Below are 26,864 nucleotides of genomic sequence, written 5' to 3' on the forward strand. Positions count from 1 at the left end.
TTTTACTTGGAACTATAAAAATAAAAAAATCTGATCACAGAAACTGAGATCAAAATGACATTGTCAATTGTAAAATTCGGGTTTTCAGAAAGCTATCAACAGATATATTTATTTGGTGAATTTTTTTTTCAATTGTCACACTGTGTTCATCTTAGTAACTTGGCCATAATTCTAGTAAATTAGATCTAGAAAGTCACAAAAAGCCAGACCCCCCCCCCATTTAAAATGAAATCACACCTCAGTCTACAACCCGCTCAAAATTGCAGACTTCATTTTTCAAAACTTCTAAAATATTTAAAGAGCTCGGGCAACAGAGTTTATTAATCAATTTTTATCACTATTTATAAAACATTATTTGTATTGCAAAATAATGTCTAAAATACAGTTCTATTATGAATTTTCAGAGTGCAAAAGTGTGACACTGCACTTTTTGACCCCCCCCCCCCCCCCCGGAGTGTGAATTCATTATGGACGACCCCTCTTAGCCAAAACCCTAACGGTCTTGAAGTCTTGACTCACCGAGTCAAAGACAAGTCACAAGTCCTGTCACCTAACTGAATTCTACACTTTGTCTAACTGGCCTGACCCTACCCCAACAACTAGCCTAATAATTGTGCTACCAGTCAATAGCTGACTGCAAAATACTAATAATTGACAAATTGTGGCAGTAAAAAAGACAACAGAATTTGCATTGCTAACTAAACTAGATCTATACCTTGGGCTTGGATTCTTAGACTAAACCAGTACTACTACTAGCTTGATATTCTAGATCTAGCTAGAACTTTTACTTTATTAATAAAAATAAAAGTTGTGCTTCTGTAAAAGAGTAAGGCGTAACTGTTGTTTGGATTTTTATCAAAAACTTGTTTTACAACTCAGAAATAAATCTTCTTTGTCAGACTTGAATATATTTTCTACTCGGCCTATTTATTTTAATTTTACTTTTATCTACTTTCAAGGTTTTAGAACTTTTAAATTTAAAAATTTAGTTTTTAGTAACTTTTTAGGCCTAATTTTCAATTTTAGTAATTTTATAATTTAGGTCCAAGGCCTACGAAAAAAAACCATTTGTTTTTAATTTTTTAGAAAAGCTCGATTTTATTTTTCCACCAAATATTAGCATGACTGAAACATTTTAAAATGGTAATTAGAATTTTATTAGATATTTACTTGAAAGATAACTGTTAGATTCTGTACAAAGAGAAGTTACATTTTCCTACATAAAATAAAATCGAAATTTAAAGCTGTAAACAATCCGCCATTTTACCGGATTTACTTTCAACACGTGACAAGTTGCTAGACAACGGACTGTAAAAATAAATCTTAAAACATTTTCAAAATCGCATTTAAGAAAATAAATAATTAACAAAATACTAATTGCCTCGGAAGAAGACATGGTACTAAGTTTGAAGAGATAATAACATACCTGTATAGAAATAAAGTCAGGGCTTGTGAGACCTGACTAAAATATAATTTTATATATAAAATAAAATAATACTAAACTCTACATATTGTAAACCTACCTCTTTTACTAGACTAGACTAAGATTTTTGTGGGAGGTGGTGGTCGAGAAATATGATTTTGATTTTTAAAAAATGAATATACATAATGTAGATCTATAATCTCAAATAATATTTATTAAACATTTTAGTATTGCTATTAGATCTAGAGGGATATATTTTTGCGGAGGGGGGGGGCTGCTTTTCGTGACGACCCGCGCAAAAACGAGTTGACTCGTCTATTCTCTATCATAATGTATTGTATTGCGTTACTTATAGACGATTCTAAAAATACCAAAGGCGCCACCTCAAGGAAGAGGTGTGCCAAAGAGGACAGAAAAAAATAAAATAAAACGCTTTTCGTTATAGCTGCATTACTGCAGTATACACCGTCGAACTGTTTTCTACATCAACGATGTGATACCCGGGCCAAGTATTGTCAATGCTGTGAATGATGCCAAATACTCCCGACAGTGTTTCTTCCCGACTTTTTTCTCCGCAGGGAGTGGGGGCACTTTAAATTTTCGGGGGGGGGCTAAAATTTCTGGGGGGGGGAGGGGGCGGACACTGTTAAAAGTATATATTTCCTATATAAATTCCATTTCGTTCGGGGGTGGGTGGGGGGGGGGGCGGTAAATGGACCACCCCCCCCCTCCCCGAAGAGATGCCTGGAAGAAACGCTTGAAGAATGTGGACAATTGAGCAAACCTACATGGGTGTGAGACAGAACGGACACAGATAGAGACGCGTCTCAAAATCTCAAGTCTAGTGTTTCATTTTGTCTGACTCAGCAGCGGCTAGTTTAGATTGCAGGGTACGTAATTCGTTGTGTTCCGTCCTCTGCTTTCGGCCACTTGGAAAATTATTGTACTGTGTGCCCTTGTACTAGGCTGCCTGCTGTCCTGCCAATGTTGTGTTTGTAGAAATCATTGACTTGCTATAAACAATTGTTAATAACACACATAACTACTGTTTAGTTGGGTAGTTTTTTCTGTAGGCCTATATTAGCCAGAGGCGTAGCGGCCCATTCCGAACTATCATGCAGTTTAGCCCCCCCCCCCCTCACACACACACTTTATGTAGGCATATATAGTGTATAGTATACAACAAAGCAACTCAACATGATCTTTTAATATTATTTTTTTCCTACGGCCGGCACCGGGGACGGACGTCCAGCATATCAACACTCGTAACTAAACTTTTATTGAGTTGAAAAAGTTTTTAAAGTAGGCTATATCAACACACAGAACAACACTTCCAGTGTTTCTTCCAGACTCCGTGGGGGCACCTGAAATTTTCGGGGGTCGGACTAAAATTTCCGGGGGGGGGGGGGGGCGGACGGACACTGTTAAAAGTATATATTTCTATATTAATTCCATAAATTTCCCCCACCCACGAAGAGATGCCTGGAAGAAACACTGAACACTTCTATAGTTTGAGTAGTTTGTTAATGTTCCTAAACACATAGAAATACTACTGTGATAGTGTTCTGAAGAATATCTTAAGCGAATCTTCACACAGAAGCTTGCGCTAAACATTTTATTTGTCTTGTTTATTATCATTTTACTTTAAGTATTTCGCCTTTCACCAGAAATAAGCCTGCGTTGTGACAACAATTTATAATAAAGTGCGCGTTACTAAAAATAAATGAAGATAGCTCAGTGCTATCACGAGACTGAGGGTCAACCGGTGCATAAACTCGGAGTGACACCCCCATACCCCCGTCACCAATTTTACATTTTAGGTCGTCCACCACCCCCTATCATTCATTATTTTAACTTCCACTTTTAAAAAAATATTTTTTGTTTTGTCAGTAAAGTTTTCATTTTTTATTTGCTATCACCACGTCAACGATTTTACCCGATGCGGGACCTTCCCCCCCCCCCCCCCCCCCACCCCTTCAGCTTCTGCCGAGGAGAGCCTTAGTTAGGCTTTGTGTTACATTGATGATCTAACATACCAAAGTACAAATCTGCACCACGATTAGTGCATAGAACAATAGCAATACAAGTGAGGAAAAATGTGACGATCATCAAGTTATTTCAAGCAGGAAGGGTGCTTTCGCTATGTCGTCATTTGTGGCGGGTCTATTTAATTTTTTTAATGCGTGGTGATGAGGGGGTTAATGCATCTAAAATGGTGTGATGTCATGTTTGGGCAAGCCTTATAACGACCGCAGACTGTCTTGCTATGTTTGTACTTGTAAACATATTTGAATTTAAAGACCAACAATATGGTTATTTACACTGACACGCTGTGACACATATAATAGGACTGCGTGTATGTTAAACTAGGCTTTGAACTCCACTCTATGCGGTGCTTACTAAATTATACTAGGCTAATTATAAAGATTGTTGAATCTTCTATTTTTCTATCTATAAACATTCTCATATCTGCCCGCCACTGGCCAACTATAAATAACTGCGTTTGTTCAACTTGCAGCCATTTCCTAAATGCCCAATTACGTATTATTTCACGCGGTGAGTGAGCACTTTGGTCTGTTACTCATCCTCACATTGTCAGTGTACCGTGTCACTTCCGGTAAGTTGCAGATAGATCTATAGAAGGTGGAACTTCTAAACTAGGCAGTGAGTACCATATGCAGGCACAGTCGCAGAGCTTTATGTAGGTCACGTGATACTGAAAGAGCAGGGTTGTGACGTAGTGGATCCCACTTCGGCACACTGTATGTGTGTGGGGAGAATCAACATGAAGTAAAGATTGACATGAATTAGAGAAGAATGTACAGCAGTATCAACATGAAGCAAAAGATGGACATGAATTAGAGAAGAATGTACAGCAGTATCAACATGAAGCAAAAGATGGACATGAATTAGAGAAGAATGTACAGCAGTATCAACATGAAGCAAAGATTGACATGAATTAGAGAAGAATGTACAGCAGTATCAACATGAAGTAAAGATTGGCGTGAATTTGAGAAGAATGTATAGCAGTATCAACATGAAGCAAAGATTGACATGAATTAGAGAAGAATGTACAACAGTATCAACATGAAGCAAAGATTGACATGAATTAGAGAAGAATGTAGCATACAGCAGTATCAACATGAAGCAAAGATTGGCACGAATTAGAGAAGAATGTACAACAGTATCAACATGAAGCAAAGATTGACACGAATTAGAGAAGAATGTACAACAGTATCAACATGAAGCAAAGATGGACATGAATTAGAGAAGAATGTACAACAGTATCAACATGAAGCAAAGATTGACATGAATTAGAGAAGAATGTACAACAGTATCAACATGAAGCAAAGATTGACATGAATTAGAGAAGAATGTACAACAGTATCAACATGAAGCAAAAGATGGACATGAATTAGAGAAGAATGTACAACAGTATCAACATGAAGCAAAGATTGGGATGGGTGGACCATCTCTGGGGCGATATCAAAGCAACCAAACGATATTTATCTATAGTCAGTTTTTAATGCAGCTGGGCTTAGTATTATTATCTCTATAGTTTGCATGTTAACGTCGTGGTATCACCCCCCCCCCCCCCCACACACACACACATTTTGTCGGGATCATCATTATGTAAAAATTCGTTTTAGCTCTAATTAACCATTCATCGAACTGGCAAAAAAACATGTTTATTCTATATATGGGGGTCACCCATAAATGACGTCCCGCTTATTTTGACGATTTTTACCCCCTCCCCTCCGTCACACATCGTCACAAAAAGCCAGACCCACTCCTAAAATGACCCCAAAATTGCAGTTGAATTTTTCTTAAAAAATCGACATTTTCCCAAAATCTTGCCTGAACTCCGTCAACAAAGAGTATTTTAATCCATTTATGTTACAATACATTAAAACAAACACGAAATAACGGCTAAAAGTAGTTTTCTAACATTGCTTTTTTTGTAATGCAAAAGTGTAACGTCACACCATCTGATCCCCCTCCCCCTCATCACACACCGTCACAAAATTACGGACCCCCATAGTTAAGTCACTCAGAGTTTCTTACACCCCCCCCCCCCAAACGAAATGAAATTTATATAATTTATATAGAAAATATATACTTTTAACAGTGTCCGCCCCTCCCCCCCGCCGAAGGAAGTCTACCGCCCCCGCCCGAAAATTTCAAGTGCCCCCCCCCCCCCCCCCCCCCCACCGGAGAAAAAAGTCTGGAAGAAACACTGCAGTCACTACCTCTTAATACTCTTATCACTAAATTATAAACATGAATGGATGGTCAATGTTTTTTCTATTGCTGTTTTCCTTTCTAGCTTTTTAAACAGTTAACATCTATTAAGGGGAAATTCCTAAGTTATAAATAGAATATTTGCTTACTAGTGGACCATTGGTATTTAGGATGCGCATTTTATGATGACGTTTTTAGCAAAATCGTAAGCGGAAAAAAAAGTACTAGCAAAAAGGAAAGCAGGAAATATAGGAAATAGAACACTGTTGTTGGTATCGATAGTCACAATTGATTATGATTTACCTGCAATCTTCCATTATGCAATTGGACTTTTGATTTAAATAAAAGTAGTGAGTATTGCAAACTTCTAACTTCTTGACAGTAAAATAAACAAAAAGTGAAATAAAATTACTTTTAATCGTTCTCTAATCTAGTAATCTTCTTCCTCATTCTCATCACACATCAAAAACTCGAAATAAGAATCACAGGTCGGACGAAAATAATTCAATCGTTACGTTGTACTAATCTAGAGATCTAGAATCTAGATCCAGAGAGTCTAGATAAATATTATCTAGTAGCTAGAAATCTAGATAATAAATCTATATTATTGTACTGGTAGGTCTATTTGTAGGCTAATTTTAAGTAGCCCAATTTCTTTCTTAATGGCTAATGCTCACCTTTTGTCAATTTGTAGATCTCTAGATTTCTAGTACTTTAGTGAACTTGATATCTTTACTATCTACTAGATTCTAGATTTCTATCTAGAGTAGGCCTAGTAGGGGGTCGTCCATAAATGACATCACACTCATAGGGGGGTAGGGGGTCCATAATTTTGTGACAGTGTGTGATTAGGGGGAGGGGAGGGGAGGAGATTCAGATGGTCACTTGACATCACACTTGCATTATAAAAAAGCAATGTAAGAAAATGAGTTTTAGCCGTTATTTTGCGTTTTAGAAAATCGTTCTAATAAATTGTATTAGGAATTGATTAAAATACTCTGTTGACAGAGTTAAAACAGGATTTTGGAGGGGGAGGGGGGGGATCCATAATTTTGTGATGGTGTGTGATTAGGGGAAGGGGAGGAGATTCAGATGGTCACTTGACATCACACTTGCATTATAAAAAAGCAATGTAAGAAATGAGTTTTAGCCGTTATTTCGCGTTTTAGAAAATTGTTCTAATAAATTGTAGGCTATTAGAAATTGATTAAAATACTCTGTTGACAGAGTTCAGACAGGATTTTGGAAAAATATCCATGTTTTAAGAAAAATTCAACTTCACTTTTGAAGGGGGTTGTAGAATGAGGTATGATTTCATTTTAAGGGGAGGGGGACTGGCTTTTTTGTGATGATGTGTGATGCTGAGTGATGCTGAGATACGAATACACAATTAATACTAGTCATTAATACTAACAGGCACCGTTACTGTAGTCTGTAGGCCTAACTATATGTTTCATCTTTATTCTAGTTCAGTAGGGCCTACTGACATAGTTTTATGAGTAGTAGTTTGTACTGTGTAGGGCAGTGTAGGGCCTCTAGAATCTAGATCTACTTATTAATTACTTATTACTCCTTAGGTGTGTGGTGTGTTGTATTGTTTTCAGTAGTCAGGCATTACTGTAGTCTTAGTGAATTGCACTGACTGTAGACTGTAGGCTAATTTTTAAAATTAGTATGATTTAGTAGAAATATTTAAAAGTAAATACCCCTCATACTCATAGAATACCTAGATCCTTGTATTGTTGCTTGTTGCTTGACCTACTTTTTTTTTACCGTCATCATGGTAATGATGGCTGCCAAAAACGATGATACAGTGATTCCGTTTTTTTAACAATGTTTCATGGTCATTTCAGAAATATATAGGCTAATTAAAATCGTGATTTTTGCGTATTATTCAATGGTACCGATCTAGTTTTAACTGTTGATGATTAGTGTTTGATGTAAACTTGCCATTTGTACATTTTTTTGGTCTAATGGCTGAGAATATTGAGCAGAACATAAAGTAAGCAAAACATTAATTACGGTATTTATTGTAAACATACTTTGAACTTTAGAAAATTATATATTACGTCCTACTAAACTAATCTAATAAATTTTTAAAAAAATTATGCAATACAGGTTTAAAAAAAACCTTAAAAAATAACTTGATCGAGACAACAGTTAACTAAGCCTGCCCATTTTGCCCACCATGTATTTGAATGGAAGAAATCTAGCTGAGGCCACATTTGTGCGGTCAATCGTGTCACAACAACACTCCTTAAAAACTAACTGTAACCCACCCTATCAGTCAAAGCATTGTAGCCATTTTTTAAAAAACGAGTTTTTTTCACAAGTCAGTTTCTAGGCTACTGATTAATTTTGATAATTAAAATTTGTATCAAATTAAAGGTAAATAAATGTAGTTTTTAATTGTTTAAGTCATCCTGTACAATAATGAAGTTTAAAATCTTAGGCATCACCCTATTGTACTGGCTTTCACACTTGACAGTAGACTTCATCCACAGATATGCAGAATCTGAAGGAAAATATTGGATTACTTGATGTGTAGTATGTAGGCCTATGTCTAGGCCTAGCATTTACTGTATCTGTAGTGATGTAGACTAAACTGAGTTTATTAAATTTGCAATAATAAATATTAGAATTTAAGATCCAATTTTTTGTAAGATATGCGGCTTATTTATTGTCTATCTATTCCAATACTATCAGTATTTATAATGTTATGATGTGGCACCTAAATCCATAAGTATTAAGTTCAGTTAGCAGGCTTTGTACCTTTGGGATGTACCATTAGTCTTGTACTGCTCCTTGTGAGATAGTTTTCTCTTGCTCATTGTTTTCTCTAGAATCTTGTACTTTGTACTACTGTAATTTAGTGTAATTTACTTTTAAAATTATTGTCAGCAAGTCATCATGCTCACCAATCACCAACTGGACCATGTCACATACAATATATTTTTTGTCATGTGCAGCCTTTATTCAGTTGTTAAAAATATACAATAATGTGTATATACTTCTCTAGACAATACTTGTCAGCACTAATCTAAAAAAAATGTAGCAGTTTGTAACCTTTTAAAAATGATTGTTTGTGAGACTGAATGCTTATTTGTACTACTCATACCTCGGACATTGATTGATCAAACCTAAGCCTATTCTCTGTTTTTTAAAGCTACCTAACACCCTTTTTTCTCCACATCTTTTTTATAAGTATACCAGTTTAAGGAATTAGTATAGGTGCATCAGATTCCCATTTCAATGACTAAAACATTAGAGATAAACATTTACATAAGCACACACTACAGACTATTTTTTATTACCATTTTCTTGTAATGGGATCACACGATCAAGTGATAGAGCACATGAACGCTAGTCTGAAAGTCTTGAGTTTGGTTGCCTAGCAAATTGTCTGTGAGTCCACCCAGCTTTGGGGGGTACTCAACTGAACACTAGTCTGAAAGTCATGAGTTTGGTTGCCTAGCAAATTGTCCCTGAGTCCACCCAGCTTTGGGGGGTACTCAACTGAATACTAGTCTGAAAGTCTTGAGTTTGGTTGCCTAGTAAATTGTCCCTGAGTCCACCCAGCTTTGGGGGGTACTCAACACCAGTAGATGCTGTTATGAAAGTGATTGCTGCTGGCATAGAACTGATCACACTATCCCTTCACATGCTAGGGTCACAGAACAGGTGAACTCTACTTCATCTGCATTGTTGAAAGTCAGGTCCTAATAAGGGTAAATAAGTTTAAATAACTTATTTCCTAGTACTGGTTAAAACTTGAGCGTGGATCAATTTTCCAGTTCAGTGTGAATAAAACCCTAGCTATAACATGATACAGGTTAAACTTCAAGTACAGGCAAGTGGCAAGCCTGTTACATGAGTGCTTAAGTACTCAACACAACAATACTGGTGTGTTTTTATGGAATGGTAGTTCATTTGGTTTGCTTGACATTAGCTCAGCTGAATGATGACATGTCCATTGATTCAGTAACACTTAATAGCAGTGGAAGGATGAACCTCTTGACATTAGTGTTTATAACAATCCAGTTTTTGATTCAAATTTGTACAGAAAAACTATTAAGCTTTCCACAGGAAATCTTACAATTATTTACAACAGCATGCAGATTCTGTTGTTGAAAGATAACAAAAAGATATCCATTTATAGTAGACCTACACTTAGCCTGCAATGTTTAAATATATGTGGTCTTCAACGTAACTAGCAGTAAGGCAAGTAAATGAAACATGTAGCACTACCCAACCAGTCATCCAGTAGTGCATTCATCTATATCTGCATCAATACACAGCTTCTAGTGTAAGTGTAAGGGTCTTTAGAAGTTTGGTGGCTTGTTAGCCTTCCATCAGAAGCTTACATCATATCTTGTTTTTAATAGTTTTTTTGTGTATAGGAGATTTAAGAACCCTTTCAGGCATGCTGGGCAGTGGGGCAGGTCAAGAAGGTTCCATCTGTTGAATAGGAAGCTTTAGTGTAAGTGTGTTAGCACTCTGCCAGCCTTGTTTACTTTTTAACTTGAGTGAACAGATTCAGGGACGTCATGCAGACTAAGGCAAGGAACTGAACCCATGACTATTGGGCGAGCTGTCATGTACCATTCCACTTGACCACACCATCACCAGTTGTTAGAAAGTGTTGAATGAAATTTAAAAATATTTCTGAAGAGTTTTCTCCACAATTGCATCACCAGTTGTTAGAAAGTGTTGAATGAAATTTAAAAATATTTCTGAAGAGTTTACTCCACAACTGCATCCTGTTGTATCAGGAGTGAGAGTAATCTGTCACACTGGGCAAGTTATCTCAGTGTTTTAACACTTCCTTGTGCGTCACTGCCCAGATTTCTCCACCTCTCAGCGACCAGAAAGTAGCCTAAGAAATTGGATGATATGGATGGCTTACACAACTGAATAAGCTCATATATTTTTTTTATTAAGTAGGTCTGCGCCAAATTTTATTATTTTTTTAAAACAGCTAAAAATGATTTACGTGAGAGAAATAATTCACAGGTGGCTGATTTTGTTTTAGGAGTAAAACTATACCTTAATAAATCATATAAAGCTGTTTCATTGGTTTAAGTAACTTGGCACTTTTTTCATCCCATCAATTGTATTGATTTTCAGTCTACAATCTACAAATGAACCCTCTAACTAACCTACCTACCTATTTACACCCAACCTACCCCAAGCGTGTCACTTCCTCCCTCGTTTTGCTACTGCATTCTGAAATTCTTGTGTGCACAAGTTGTAAACAAATTCACTTTAATAAAACAATCTTTTCATTGGTATTAAAACATATAAACAAAGGGAAGGCACTCTAATCCCTACTTTAATGTTTACAAACAATGTCCCTACATTCATTACAAAAACCCCAGTATGTTCTTAAAAAGCATGATCCACACTTGCTTCCAACATGGCTAATATTTATGAAAGTTGTGCCCCTTTGTTTATTTCCTCCAAGTATTTCTCCCTTACAATTTAATGTAGTTGCTTTTAATGGAGGGCCATTGTGTATTTTTTGCTTCACTGAATCTAAATGTATGTGTAGCTAATGTAAAAAATATGCTACATAACTGTAAATCTTCAAGTTCACATTTTTAAGTTCCCATGTTTAAAGTTTTAAATGTGTACATTCACACTAGGAATAAAGTAGCTGCATCCTTAACCACCAATGGTTTGATTTTTCCTGAGTAACACAGCAGGTAGCTAGTCAGTTGTGTTATGACATTCTATTGAGTTGTTTCTGCGACACACATGGCTGACAATAATTTATTGAAGTTATCAGTGGGGTGGTTTGTTTGTACAAGGACCAGCCCAGTGAAGATGGCTTGTGCTTGGTATGTTGATACCAAAGTTCATTTCTCTTTCTGAAGAGCTGTTGGGATTCAACTTTCTTGCACTACCAGTTTAATATAATCCAATATTAAAAATTTGAGCAGGTAAGTAAATATTGGAGCTACTAATTGTTCAACCATTGGCTAACAGAATTAGCTCACCTGGTTTCCCTTCCTGGATGTGGGAGGAGAGAGTTTACCTATGTATAGACAGGGCAGTTTACCTTGAGAGATTTGGTTTAAACCTTCATTTTAAAACAAGGATGTAAATGTAGATTTGTACATGGGTGTGGACTAGTTCCCTAGCCAGGTACTAGGCTACAGGTTTGAGTTGTGTGGTCATGTGCTGTGTCTTATTGCCTCAGGTTGGGTTGTGTGGCTATTAATTTAGTGCTACATTGCCTAGGGTAACTTTGTTTCATATGTTGGTTATTATGTGTTGGGTTACAAGGAATGAGTTAAGTGTTATGTGATAAGAATCAGTATAATATTGTATTTAATTTTTAAGACAGATTAATGAAAGCTTGTATTGTAAAAGTTTGATGATTTAATATTAATATGAATCATCATTCATCATTATTTTTACTTAAAAGCCCATGCATTTACCAGACTCCACCAGACTCTTGTTTTGGGCAGCTGTTTATTTGATCCCCACGTTAGCCCAGCACTCTTTGCTTCTCCTTCCTCTGTCCTTCTCTAGGATGGCTTTGTTAAACTTTTATCACCTGGTATTACACTATTTATTACTTTTCTGTGTGACTGAAAATGGTAGCTGCAGTGAGACTTCATATTGTAAAAAATGATAGTGTTAGCAATCTTACAAATGCTCTAGTGCTTGCATGATGTCTGGTACATCTGGAGCCATCCTTCTTGTGAGTTTAAACAATCATCCACTGTTTCTGTCTCCGCAGGAAATCAGCCCCCACCATGGGCTTTGGGAAAGACATGAGGGGGAAGCTGTCCCATGATTCCATGGTGCACATCCAGGAGGCGGAGATCCGGCTCCTGGAGACTGTGCAGACCTTCATGGCCATGCGTGTGGAGAATGACAAGAAGTACGTGCTGGGGCTGGGGAAGATGCTTCACAAGGCTAGCTCTGAGAACTCGGAGTTCAAAGATTGCTGCAGCGTCTTCAGGGTATTTGGCACATTCTTTTATTTATAGGTGGGAGGTTTACAACTGTAAGAATGGCTGGACTGATCAGGTATCCTTACACTTGTACTTGTACTAGCTTGTTTTATGTATTGGTGGGAGGTTTACAACTGTAAGAATGGCTGGACTGATCAGGTATCCTTACACTTGTACTAGCTTGTTTTATGTATTGGTGGGAGGTTTACAACTGTAAGAATGGCTGGACTGATCAGGTATCCTTACACTTGTACTAGCTTGTTTTATGTATAGGTGGGAGGTTTACAGCTGTAAGAATGGCTGGACTGATGAGGTATCCTTACATTTGTACTAGCCTGTTTTATGTATTGGTGGGAGGTTTACAACTGTAAGAATGGCTGGACTGAACAGGTATCCTTACACTTGTACCAGCTTGTTTTATGTATAGGTGGGAGGTTTACAACTGTAAGAATGGCTGGACTGATCAGGTATCCTTACACTTGTACCAGCTTGTTTTATGTATTGGTGGGAGGTTTACAACTGTAAGAATGGCTGGACTGAACAAGTATCCTTACACTTGTACTAGCTTGTTTTATGTATAGGTGGGAGGTTTACAACTGTAAGAATGGCTGGACTGAACAGGTATCACACTTGTACTAGCTTGTTTTATGTGTTGGTGGGAGGTTTACAACTGTAAGAATGGCTGGACTGATCAGGTATCCTTACACTTGTACCAGCTTGTTTTATGTATTGGTGGGAGGTTTACAGCTGTAAGAATGGCTGGACTGAACAGGTATCCTTACACTTGTACCAGCTTGTTTTATGTATAGGTGGGAGGTTTACAACTGTAAGAATGGCTGGACTGATCAGGTATCCTTACACTTGTACCAGCTTGTTTTATGTATTGGTGGGAGGTTTACAACTGTAAGAATGGCTGGACTGAACAAGTATCCTTACACTTGTACTAGCTTGTTTTATGTATAGGTGGGAGGTTTACAACTGTAAGAATGGCTGGACTGAACAGGTATCACACTTGTACTAGCTTGTTTTATGTGTTGGTGGGAGGTTTACAACTGTAAGAATGGCTAGACTTTTCAGGTATCCTTACACATGTACTAGCTTGTTGGACTAGGCTTGGTTACATGTTAGCTAGGATTGTAGTTTTAACCAAGGTATGACAAGCTTAGATACATTGTGAAGTGTTGTGTTGGCTGGTGTTTTTTTTTTAGTATCCTATCTACCCCAGCAAATAATCTTGTGTATCTTTGACCCTAGTCCTGATTCTAATCATTACCTTATTAGCAATACATAAAGCAGAAAAATCTTCAAGAATATACTGTATTGTTCTGCCTACACTAAGTACTACATTTATCCTGAGGAAGTTGCAGGCTTGAAATTTCAAATTGATTTGACTAAGGGAGATGTAAGGAAAAGTCCCACAATTGCTGTTACAGCAGCTTGTCTTATACACACAACAATTGTCTCTTAGCAACAGAATTATTGTGCACTCTGTCAGCTATAAGAATTACATTGTTGAATTCTTTAAGATGTGTTGGGAAGGAATTATTTTGTTTTGTCAGATTCATAATTTTAGGGAAAATAATATTAGCGGGATGCTATCAAGTAACATGAATGAAAATTAATTTTAGTTTTGTTTCTTTAGTTTGGCCATACCTTGAATGAATATTCCAACTTTTGAACAGGCTTGGGATGTGGTCCTGAAGGAAACAGACAACCTGATGAAGACAATGAAGACAAATGCTGATTACATCCAGTCTAGTACCCTCGATGTCTTGATCCAGTTAATTAATGAGAAAAAATTAGCCAGGAAGAAATATTTGGATGAGAGATACAGACTGGACTCTAATTTTTCTAGGGTAAGATTTTAGTGGATAGCACCCAATTAAACTTGTCAACTATATATATGGATGATTATGTTACAACATTCTCTGGACACAAAAAACCAACCCTTTAAGATTTAATGGTCCATAGATAGAGTAAGCTGTATTGCTAGCTGTAAGTATTATGTTTATAATTAAACACCACTGCCCCTCCATAAGTCCTAGTCCTACCATGTGTGTTGTTATGTTTATAATTAAACACCACTGCCCCTCCATAAGTCCTAGTCCTACCATTGTATTGTTATGTCCTCAGGTCCAGGATGAAGTCAACAAGAACAAATCTGAATACGTGAGAGCTGTGGAGAGGTTAAACTCTGAAAAATCAAAGTATTGTCAGCTACAGACTAAAGGTAATGGTGTTTGCTGTGTTTGACTTAGTTTGGGCGCTTGAAAAAGTTCTTGAAAGATGGTCAATTTTAAACTTATGCATTATTACAAGTACTCAGCCAAAATAATTAGTAGATACAATAACCCCCCCCCCCCCCCCCCCCCATAAAAAATCTGTACATCTACATTCACCCCCGTAAAATATCCACAATAACCCCCATACAAATCTAAATCAACCTCTATAAAATAGCTACAATATACCCCTTAAAAGATCTAAAATGACCTCTGAGAGTTAATACACAACCAATACACAGACAAAAAGCAATTTTCCTGTCACCCAAAGAGTCCACACAAGTATAGCTAACACAACATTTGTCTTCCATGCACCCAGGAAAGGGAGGCCCTAAAGTGGACGAGGCTAAGAACAAGTTCTACAGCTCCGCTGTCCGGCTCCACCGGCTCCACAACGACTACATCTTCTCCATCCACACGGCTCAGGAACACCAGGCCATGCTGCGTGAGTCGGCCCTGCCTGCTGTCCTGGACTGTCACCAGGACGGGCAGGAGGCTCTTGTACACAAGATGTGAGTCATAGTTACATTCTCATTGGTCAAGATTTAAGTCACAGCTACATTCTCATTGGTCAAGATGTAAGTCACAGCTACATTCTCATTGGTCAAGATGTAAGTCACAGCTACATTCTCATTGGTCAAGATGTAAGTCACAGCTACATTCTCATTGGTCAAGATGTAAGTCACAGCTACATTCTCATTGGTCAAGATGTAAGTCACAGCTACATTCTCATTGGTCAAGATGTAAGTCACAGCTACATTCTCATTGGTCAAGATGTTTTGTACACAAGATGTGAGTCATAGTTACATTCTCATTGGTCAAGATGTTTTGTACACAAGATGTGAGTCATAGTTACATTCTCATTGGTCAAGATGTTTTGTACATTGTACATAAGATGTTTATCATAGCTACATTCTCATTGGGGGGGTGTTTTGTACATAAGATGTAAGTCATAGCTATGGTCAAGATGTTTTGTACATAAGATGTAAGTCATAGCTCCATTCTCATTGGTCAAGGTGTTTTGTACACAAGATTTCAATTAATCATGAATATAGGATTCTGTACATAAATTAAAATTCTCAATATTTCTTCTCTAAATAAAACCTCAGTCTTGAATAATTCTGTTTAAAAATATTTACCAAATAAATTGGTGATGTGGACTCACAAGGGTCAAACTTTAATTATCTTATCATAATTTATCATAGACTGCTTTTCCTCCACAGAAAATATGTCCTTGATGATTATTTAAAGCACACCAACACATGCAGCTCAGAGTTTCAGTCTATCACCTCTAATATCCAAGATGCAATACACGCCATACGGCCAGGGGAAGAGTACTCTAGTACATTTATTGATATACACAAGTAAGTTCCCCTTTCTTGTTCTTTTTTAAACATCTGGACATGCTCAACTTATGATTTAGGCTCTTTTAAAACATGCATAAAATCTTCATCATTTCCCATCATTTCCCATCTTTCCCTTAGACAGATGAAGTAGAGTTCAGTTTCAGTGATCTCATAAAACATTTATAATGGTGGTCAGCCAAATACCCAGCCATGTGGGTCAGGTATCCATCAGAGCTGGCTGGACTCAGGAACATTCTAGTGAACTCAGGGATATCCTACTGACTCCAAACTTGATCTTTTGGGTTAGCAGTCAAGCTTTATCATCCAACCACTCTGTCCCATATGGGACGGAGTGGTCTAGCAGTAGAAAGCTGGACTGCTAACTCGTAAGTCTCAAGTTCAAATCCGGGTTCAAGTCAGTAGACTGTCCCTGAGTCCACCCAACTCTGATGGGTACCTAACTCACGTTAGGGAAAGTAAAGGTGGCTGGGCATAGTGCTAACCACACTATCTCTTCATATGCCGAAGTGAACTCTACTTCACTTGCCCTATAGACCGTCAGGTTTGAAAAGGGAACTTTACTTTTTGACTCGGTCCCATAAAATGTTCATTAGCCTACAGAGAAAATATACAAGCACTAAAAAAGTGCCTATAACTTACTATGCAAGTATAAAAAATGTTTGATGTCCCCTCAGGTCACCTTTACCCCCACCTGTAGAATTTAACTTTGAGCCCAGGCTATTGGATGACTACCAGGGAACATTGAAAGCTAACGTCATTGAGGTCAACGAAGCTACGGCACAGTTGTTGCAGCAAAGGCAAGATGTCATTATTTTTTGTGTTGATACTAAGTTCTGATTGGTTGTTTTAGTATTTATGTAGTCTTCATTGGTTGATTTACCTTATGAGAAGTTCTGATTGGTTGTTTTAATAATCTATGGCAAGGTCTGATTGGTTGTTTTAGTTTTTGGGTAGTGCTGATTGGTTGTTTTAGTTTTTGGGTAGTTCTGATTGGTTGTTTTAGTTTTTGGGTAGTCCTGATTGATTGCTTTAGTTTTTGGCTAGTCCTGATTGGTTGTTTTAGTTTTTGGCTAGTCCTGATTGGTTGTTTTAGTTTTTGGGTAGTCCTGATTGGTTGTTTTAGTTTTTGGGTAGTCCTGATTGGTTGTTTTAGTTTTTGGCTAGTCCTGATGGGTTGTTTTAGTTTTTGGGTAGTCCTGATTAGTTGTTTTAGTTTTTTGGGTAGTCCTGATGGGTTGTTTTAGTTTTTGGGTAGTTCTGATTGGTTGTTTTAGTTTTTGGGTAGTCCTGATTGGTTGTTTTAGTTTTTGGGTAGTCCTGATGGGTTGTTTTAGTTTTTGGGTAGTCCTGATGGGTTGTTTTAGTTTTTGGCTAGTCCTGATTGGTTGTTTTAGTTTTTGGGTAGTCCTGATGGATTGATTTAGTTCATGAGATTGTTCTGGTTGTTTTAGTCTATGAGATGTTCTTTTTTTTTTAATCTATTCTATAAGATTGGTTGTTTTAGTCTTTGAGGAGTTCTGATTGTTTTACTCTACAAAAGTCCTGGTTGGTTTAATGGTTGCAACATCTGTCTAAGATGTGTAATATTTGTTGGTCCCTGTCTAAGATGTGTAATATTTGTTGGCCCCTGTCTAAGATGTGTAATATTTGTTGGCCCCTGTCTAAGATGTGTAATATTTGTTGACCCCTGTCTAAGATGTGTAATATTTGTTGGCCCCTGTCTAAGATGTGTAATATTTGTTGGCCCCTGTCTAAGATGTGTAATATTTGTTGACCCCTGTCTAAGATGTGTAATATTTGTTGGCCCCTGTCTAAGATGTGTAATATTTGTTGGCCCCTGTCTAAGATGTGTAATATTTGTTGACCCCTGTCTAAGAAGTGTTGGCCCCTGTGTAAGATGTGTAATGATTCCCCAGGCTGGCCACAGTGAATGAGGAGATAGAGGAGACAAAGACCCAGCTGTCCAGGGTCAACTCTGACCATCAGAAGCTTCTGGTGGACCTGAACAAACTGACCACTAAGATTGTAGAGAGCCCCAGCATAGATTATGTCAACAGGTCAGTTGAGCATGTCTGTGTATGGGGGGGGGGTGTCTTTGTAGTGTGGTGTGGTGGGGGATGTCTGTGTGGTGGGGAGGGCTGTGTAGTGTGGTGGTAAATATATCTGTGTGGTGTAGGGGGGGGCTATGTCTGTGCATGGTGGGGGATGTCGGTGTGGTGGGAGGGGGGTGTCTGTGTGGTATGGTGTGGGGGCTGTTTGTGTGGTGTGGGGATGTCTGTGTGGTGTGGTGAGGGTGTCTGTGTGGTGTGATGTGGTGGGGAATGTGTGGTGTGGTGGGGGATGTCTGTGGTGTGATGTGGTGGGGAATGTGTGGTGTGGTGGGGGATGTCGGTGTGGTGGGAGGGGGGTGTCTGTAGTGAGAGATGATTTCTCCTTGTTGAGAAAGTAGGTTAAGATTTGAATTCTGCATTGAATCTTCTGGTGTAAGTATATTGACTGAGTGAATCTTCCTGTGTCCCCAGCTACATAGAGAAAAGATCGCAGTCAGAAAACCACACCAGAGAGATTCTAGAACTGGAGGGCAACTTGAAGAAACTGGAAAACTTGGTCCAAGTTTTGAAACAACCGCTAAATCAGCTTGGTAACAGCTCCCCACCTCCAGTGTCAGATGTCCAAGATATTGATGTAAGTTCTAGCATGTCTTTGCTTGCTATACAACCATACTCTGGTCAGGTTTTTAACAAAAGATAAAACCTTTTTCATAGGCACCTGATGGTGTTTTTATTGTTTTTCTAAGGTTGGTTAAACATGTTCATAATGACCAACTTTACAGCGTCCATCTAACATGTTCTTAATGTCCATCTAACACATTCCATCCATGCTAATCCATTGACCAGTTGGATCAGCTGAGTCTTGACACCAACTCCACCAATGGCGCCACCTCCATTGCATCCTTCGCACCCAACGCCTCCAACATCAAGCGCCAGCTGGGCAAGTTCAACCCCTTCCGTAAGAAGGGAAGTCACTCCAGCAATGGGGGAGAGGACGACGACCACAACAGTTCTGTCAGTGACGACGTGTCCAATGAATCTCAAGCTGACCTGAGAAAAAAGAAACATAATTATGAGAAGTAATTACATTTTCTTACCTGTTTATTTATTTTTATGTTTGTTTATTATTTATTAACAGATTCAAATTTTAAAATTTCCAAACCAAAATAAATAAGTATTAATATCTACTTTCTGGACTCACAAATTCAGCTTTACTTCGGTAGATTATGCAGATATTTCTTCTTGAATAAAATATATAAATAAGTCTTAGTTAAAATAAGAAGTTAGCCACAGGTATGAGATATATTTTTAAATGTTGTATGACATTTTCAAACATTACTGACTACTACAACCACTATTACTTTTTGTGTTTTAGGTGTTAAAATTTGTTTGTTTTGTAGGACAGATCCAATTTTTTCAATTGTTAAACCTATTATTGCTGTTTTCCAGGACTGACCCATTTTCTAATGGGATGGACTCAAGGCTGTCCATGGCAAAGATGAGGGAACAAGGACAGCTTGTGGTAGGTCTCCCACTTCCTTACATCTGTTGTTTGTCTCATGTTGATTTGTGGTAGGTCTCATGTTGATTTGTGGTAGGTCTCATGTTGATTTGTGGTAGGTCTCATGTTGATTTGTGGTAGGTCTCATGTTGGTTTGTGGTAGGTCTCATGTTGATATGTGGTAGGTCTCATGTTGATTTGTGGTAGGTCTCATGTTGATTTGTGGTAGGTCTCATGTTGATTTGTGGTAGGTCTCATGTTGATTTGTGGTAGGTCTCATGTTGATTTGTGGTAGGTCTCATGTTGATATGTGGTAGGTCTCATGTTGATTTGTGGTAGGTCTCATGTTGATTTGTGATAGGTCTCATGTTGATTTGTGGTAGGTCTCATGTTGATTTGTGGTAGGTCTCATGTTGATTTGTGATAGGTCTCATGTTGATTTGTGGTAGGTCTCATGTTGATTTGTGGTAGGTCTCATGTTGATTTGTGATAGGTCTCATGTTGATTTGTGGTAGGTCTCATGTTGGTTTGTGGTAGGTCTCATGTTGATTTGTGGTAGGTCTCATGTTGATTTGTGGTAGGTCTCATGTTGATTTGTGGTAGGTCTCATGTTGATTTGTGGTAGGTCTCATGTTGATTTGTGATAGGTCTCATGTTGATTTGTGGTAGGTCTCATGTTTATTTGTGGTAGGTCTCATGTTGATTTGTGGTAGGTCTCATGTTGATTTGTGGTAGGTCTCATGTTGATGTACTGTGCATAATCTTTGTGATGGATATTACTGATGTTGATTTCCCAACCCTAACACTTTTGTCCAGTTTACCTGCAAGTTTTTTCTATCATGGATGTTACATTTTGACCTTTGCATCCACAGGACATGGATGCCAATGAAGCCAAGTCACGTATCGCGGACGAGGAATGGTTCCACGGTGTCCTGCCCAGGGAGGAGGTTCAGAGGCTGCTGGTGAATGATGGGGACTTCTTGGTGCGTGAGTCCAAGAACAAGAAGACCAATGAGACGCAGTTTGTGTTGAGTGTCTACTGGGGCGGCCACAAGCATTTCATCATCCAGTTTGTCCAGGTTAGTGGTCAGTGGTGCTAGGTCTGTCTTGTGGATTTCTGGTGTGGCTCTAGGTCTGTCTTGTGGATTTCTGGTGTGGCTCTAGGTCTGTCTTGTGGATTTCTGGTGTGGCTCTAGGTCTGTCTTGTGGATTTCTGGTGTGGCTCTAGGTCTGTCTTGTGGATTTCTGGTGTGGCTCTAGGTCTGTCTTGTGGATTTCTGGTGTGGCTCTAGGTCTGTCTTGTGAATTTCTGGTGTGGCTCTAGGTCTGTCTTGTGGATTTCTGGTGTGGCTCTAGGTCTGTCTTGTGAATTTCTGGTGTGGCTCTAGGTCTGTCTTGTGGATTTCTGGTGTGGCTCTAGGTCTGTCTTGTGAATTTCTGGTGTGGCTCTAGGTCTGTCTTGTGGATTTCTGGTGTGGCTCTAGGTCTGTCTTGTGAATTTCTGGTGTGGCTCTAGGTCTGTCTTGTGAATTTCTGGTGTGGCTCTAGGTCTGTCTTGTGAATTTCTGGTGTGTTAGGCTGAGATTTTCTTTCATTAAATATGGCGATGCTTGTTAATTAACAAGCATTTATTTTAGTCATGTTTTCTTTCTACTTACTTACCAGTGTAACAAATAATATTTTTATCTATAATATCTATGCTAATGTATGGATCAATCTTAAACTTTACTGAAAGAAAGTATTTTTTAAAAAATTGATTTCAAGCTCTTAAAGGAAATACAGTGGTTAATTTTAAAGGAAATAAAGTGGTTAATCTTAAAGGAAATACAGTGGTTAATCTTAAAGGAAATAAAGTGGTTATTCTTATAGGAAATAAAGTGGTTAATCTTAAAGGAAATAAAGTGGTTTATCTTAACCCACAGGACAGAGGCTGGCACTTTGAAGGGCCGTCATACCCCACAATCCAGGAGCTGGTCAGACGCCAGTTTGACTCACACCTGCCAGTGACCACCAAGTCTGGCGCCATCTTGAAGAAGTACATCTGCCGGGAGTGGGAGCTGCTGAATGATGACATCGAGCTGACCATGAAGATAGGAACTGTGAGTGACCACACCCAGCTGGGCTGGCTGGTTTTGTTTATATTTTTTTCAAAGTTTATAACTATAGTGAGATGGGGGACTGGGGGGTTCAGTGCCTAGTGAGATGGGGGACTGGGGGGTTCAGTGCCTAGTGAGATGGGGGACTGGGGGGTTCAGTGCCTAGTGAGATGGGGGACTGGGGGGTTCAGTGCCTAGTGAGATGGGGGACTGGGGGGTTCAGTGCCTAGTGAGATGGGGGACTGGGGGGTTCAGTGGCTTAAGCTTAAAAGGTCCATAGATAGTTGGTCACCAATGAGACTTATAGAAAGTTGAAGGTCACTAATGAGACTGTTGTAGAAAGTTGAAGGTCACTAATGAGAGTATTATAGAAAGTTGAAGGTCACTAATGAGACTACTGTAGAAAGTTGAAGGTCACTCAAGTGACTGTATTGTTCCCCCAGGGTAACTTTGGCGAGGTGTACAAAGGTCTGTACAAGAAGACAACTGTGGTGGCTGTGAAAACCTGCAAGGACACGCTGACTGAAGACCAGAAGATCAAGTTCCTCCAGGAGGGGCGCATCCTCAAGCAGTACAAACACCCCAACATCGTGCGCTACATCGGCATCGCAGCACAGAAACAACCTGTTTACATTGTCATGGAGTTCATTCCAAGTAGGTTTTCTAAGATTTATACATAGTCATCTTCTAACTGACCTGGGACTGAAACCTCTGACTGTGTTAACCTCACCATTGTTTTACTCTGCCAGAAGGTGCCTGTTAATCTCTGACCACACCATTGTTTTACTCTGCCAGAAGGTGCCTGTTAATCTCTGACCACACCATTGTTTTACTCTGCCAGAAGGTGCCTGTTAATCTCTGACCACACCATTGTTTTACTCTGCCAGAAGGTGCCTGTTAATCTCTGACCACACCATTGTTTTACTTTGCCAGAAGGTGCCTGTTAATCTCTGACCTCACCATTGTTTTACTTTGCCAGAAGGTGCCTGTTAATCTCTGACCACACCATTGTTTTACTTTGCCAGAAGGTGCCTGTTAATCTCTGACCACACCATTGTTTTACTTTGCCAGAAGGTGCCTGTTAATCTCTGACCACACCATTGTTTTACTTTGCCAGAAGGTGCCTGTTAATCTCTGACCACACCATTGTTTTACTTTGCCAGAAGGTGCCCTTTAACCTCTAACCCCACCATTGTTTTACTTTGCCAGAAAGTGCCTGTTAACCTCTAACCCCACCATTGTTTTACTTTGCCAGAAAGTGCCTGTTAACCTCTGACCCCACCATTGTTTTACTTTTCCAGAAGGTGCCCTTCTTTCGTTCTTGAAATCTCAGGGAGCATCCCAGTCTGTCAAACAGTTGACCCAGATGTGCGCTGATGCTGCTAGTGGTATGGAGTACCTGGAAGGCAGGAATTGTATACACAGGTAGGTCGCAGGTCATTGGGTGTACACAGGTAGGTCACTGGGTGTACACAGGTAGGTCACTGGGTGTACACAGGTAGGTCACTGGGTGTACACAGGTAGGTCACTGGGTGTACACAGGTAGGTCACTGGGTGTACACAGGTAGGTCACTGGGTGTACACAGGAAGGTCACTGGGTGTACTCAGGTAGGTCAAAGTTGTATATGTAGGTCAGTATTGCTATACAAGTAGGTCAATGTTGTAGATAGTTAGGTCAGTATTGCTATACAATTATGTCAGTGATTTATACAGATAGGTTGTATTTGTAAAAAGGTCTTGTTGGTAACAAATATTTGAAACAATAAGACCATGACTAAACCACCTTGAGACCATGTATTAACCACCTTGAGACCGTGAGTTAACCACCTTAACATCATGAGTTAAGCACCTTGAAACCCTGACTTAACCATGCGCCACCAGACCATGAGTTTACCATGACCCACCAGACCATGACTTAACCATGCGCCACCATGTCCACAGAGATCTAGCTGCCAGGAACTGTCTTGTGGGAGAGAACAACGTCATCAAGATCTCAGACTTTGGCATGTCCAGGGAGGAGGCCGAGTACGTCGTCTCCACTGGCATGAAGCAGATCCCAGTCAAGTGGACGGCACCAGAGGCTTTAAATTTTGGTGAGAGGTCTTTGTTTGTCTCTTTGTTATTTATGGCTGGGAATATGAATTATTCATAAGTATTGATGACTAAAAGACAGTTGTATGCAAGATTAACCCCATTTTTGTTGTGCAGGTAAATACTCCTCTTATGTTTAATGTACACACCTCCTATGTTTAATGTACACACCTCCCATGTTTAATGTACACACCTCCCACGTTTAATACACACCTCCCACGTTTAATACACACCTCCCACGTTTAATACACACCTCCCACGTTTGTTGTACAGGTAAATACACCTCGCTGTGTGATGTCTGGAGCTTTGGTGTGTTGATGTGGGAGATCTTCTCCTGTGGCAAGTCACCGTACGCAGGGATGACCAACACAAGGGCCAGGGAGTGGATTGAAGAAGGTCAGTGGGGGATATGACATGTGACATGACACAAGACATGACAAGACATGACATGACGCAAGATATGATACAAGACAAGATATGACACATGACATGACACATGACATGACACGACAAGACATGACATGATGCAAGATATGATACAAGACAAGACATGACACATGGCATGACACAAGACATGACACATGACTTGACAAGATGACAAATGAATCAAATAGTAAAAAGAATTATAATAGTCAGGTTTTAAAAATAAAATTAATTACAAACAAAATTTAAACATTTAGAAAGTCAAAATGTATGGAATGTTGCATTGTCACCTGAGATACGAACATGAGAAAAGTTTTTTGTAAGATTTTGTCCAGACAAGTCAAGCTTGCTAAAAAAGATCACATTTACTAGCAATTTTTCACTACTTCTTACCGTACCAGTATTTAATCATGTACTTCATATAGCAACTCCTACTGATTCCTGTTATTTCCACAATTCCAGGTCATCGCCTGGATTCCCCACCCAACACACCTGATCAGGTGTACACCCTGATGCTCAAGTGCTGGGAATACAACGATGAAAGTCGGCCACAGTTCAAAGCCATACACAAAACATTGACAGACATCATTAAGAGATTATAACAGTAGACCAGCTCATTGTTTCTTGTGATACTGGTGGTCAAACTATGGTCATCTGCTGGTGGTCAAACTATGGTCATCTACTGGTGGTCAAACTATGGTCATCTGCTGGTGGTCAAACTATGGTCATCTGCTGTGGTACACGCTGGTACAACTGGTATTCTGCTGGTGATATTGCTCTGGTACTTGGGTAGAGATTCTGCAGTATTTTGCTGGTGATACTATCGTACTGCTGTGGTGATATTGTGGTATGTTGATGGTGCTATGCATGGCCAGTGTGTAATTCTGTTGGTCAAGTAACCAAATGTTTGGCCAAGTCTGGAGTGTTAGCTCTCTACACCACTCTAAAATGGACAGATTGCTGTATAGAATGATGGACATACACAGCTGAGCCACACAGATAGCTGGAGCAATAAGAATGTACAAAACAGATGTCTACAGTGTTTAGCCATGATGATAATGTGTTTGTTTGCTGCATGAAAACTGTAAATATTCTACACCTGGTGTAAAGTTTCCTTGATGTGGAGTTGTTTCCCATATGTAAATATTCTGAACCTGATGTCAAGTTATACTCCAAGGATTTTTATGTTGAAATTATTTCATGGATCTATTTATGGGGTGATACAATTGGGTGCTTGAAATTTTCTTTTAATATTTCACTTTGGCTGTGTCACAGCCATTCACTGGATACAGCCATTCACTGGATACAGCCATTCACTGGATACAGCCATTCACTGGATACAGCCATTCACTGGATACAGCCATTCACTGGATACAGCCATTCACTGGATACAGTCATTCACTGGATACAGCCATTTACTGGATACAGTCATTCACTGGATACACACATCGGCAGTTCCCTGGCTGTTTACAAGTCACTGGCTGCACACTGCCTGCGTACAGCTGCATTAGCTGCACACCACAGTACTGGCTACAGACAACAGTGCTGCCCTCAACAGTATATTACTGCCAGCACTGAACAAAACAGTCACTAGCTGTGTATGATGGCTTGCAGCTATGCAGCAGACTTTGTTTAGAGGAGACCTACACAACATGTATGTACTAAGTCACAACCTCCCCTCCCCCTCCTGTGTTTTCTGGCAACCAGTGGCTGGAATCTGACTTTTTTTCCCACTTATAGCTTTAATCCAACATGTGTGTTTGTCTGTTCCACGGTAATGATACATTTGTGAGGAATCAAATTTCTCTACTATGTTTTTCTGTCAAGTAGTTGTGGAATTTAACATGCATTATGTCCATAACTTAAATTTTATTCCCAGATAAGTGCACAAACAGAAAAATGTGTAAATACAAACTAATCACAGTAATACACTTTCATTTGATAATATTTCTAGGGCAAAAATTTATTATGCTACTATATGTGCATGCCGACATTCTTAGCTAACGTCTATAAATGACCGATTTAAATTCCCCTGCAAGCATTTTGTATGTAGCTTTCTATATATGGCACATTTTTTTCTGGCCAGCATTTAGTTTGGCAATTCATCAGTTTTAGTTTAAAAGTTGTCCTTTATTTAGTTTGGTAATTCATCAGTTTTAGTTTAGAAGTTGTCCTTTAGGATAATAATTTGTTTATGGATCTACAGCTTATTTGCAGGTTATATTTTTAAAGAAGTAGGTAGGGTATTTTTTTAAAAGTGATGAAATATGTATCTACCCTATTTCTGATGTGATCAGTGTTGATTTAAGTACAGCCTTGAAGCTTGACACAAGTCCCAATATCAATGTTAAGTTGAGTTCAGGTCCTGGGACTGTGGTTTTCTAGCCATTTTCTGTGAGCAAACTAATTTAAAGATGTCATTTAAC

General features: G+C 38.9%; 1 protein-coding gene across 1 annotated transcript; it reads left to right on the forward strand.

Moving 5' to 3' along the window:
- Positions 1 to 5,875: 5,875 nt before the first annotated feature.
- On the forward strand, positions 5,876 to 26,136 carry LOC131946136 (tyrosine-protein kinase Fer). Its single transcript, XM_059306787.1, has 18 exons — positions 5,876 to 6,015; positions 12,414 to 12,639; positions 14,313 to 14,486; positions 14,764 to 14,860; positions 15,229 to 15,421; positions 16,133 to 16,273; positions 16,951 to 17,073; positions 18,193 to 18,333; positions 18,799 to 18,961; positions 19,174 to 19,406; positions 19,777 to 19,849; positions 20,701 to 20,907; positions 21,751 to 21,927; positions 22,368 to 22,578; positions 23,226 to 23,349; positions 23,866 to 24,017; positions 24,289 to 24,411; positions 24,901 to 26,136. The coding sequence occupies exons 2-18, from the start codon at positions 12,430 to 12,432 to the stop codon at positions 25,038 to 25,040; spliced, it is 2,682 nt and encodes an 893-aa protein (XP_059162770.1). The 5' UTR covers positions 5,876 to 6,015; positions 12,414 to 12,429; the 3' UTR covers positions 25,041 to 26,136.
- The last annotated feature ends 728 nt before the right edge of the window (positions 26,137 to 26,864 follow it).

The sequence above is a fragment of the Physella acuta genome, unplaced genomic scaffold (assembly GCF_028476545.2).
Source record: "Physella acuta isolate Inbredline_101_S28 unplaced genomic scaffold, ASM2847654v3 ptg000544l, whole genome shotgun sequence".
Taxonomy (NCBI): Eukaryota; Metazoa; Mollusca; class Gastropoda; family Physidae; genus Physella; species Physella acuta.

Coding starts and splice junctions, on each gene's coding strand:
- LOC131946136 (XM_059306787.1), top strand. CDS start 12,430: ATGGGCTTTGGGAAAGACATGAGGGGGAAGCTGTCCCATGATTCCATG. Junction 12,640..14,312: donor ATTGCTGCAGCGTCTTCAGG/GTATTTGGCACA, acceptor ACTTTTGAACAG/GCTTGGGATGTGGTCCTGAA. Junction 17,074..18,192: donor GCACAGTTGTTGCAGCAAAG/GCAAGATGTCAT, acceptor ATGATTCCCCAG/GCTGGCCACAGTGAATGAGG.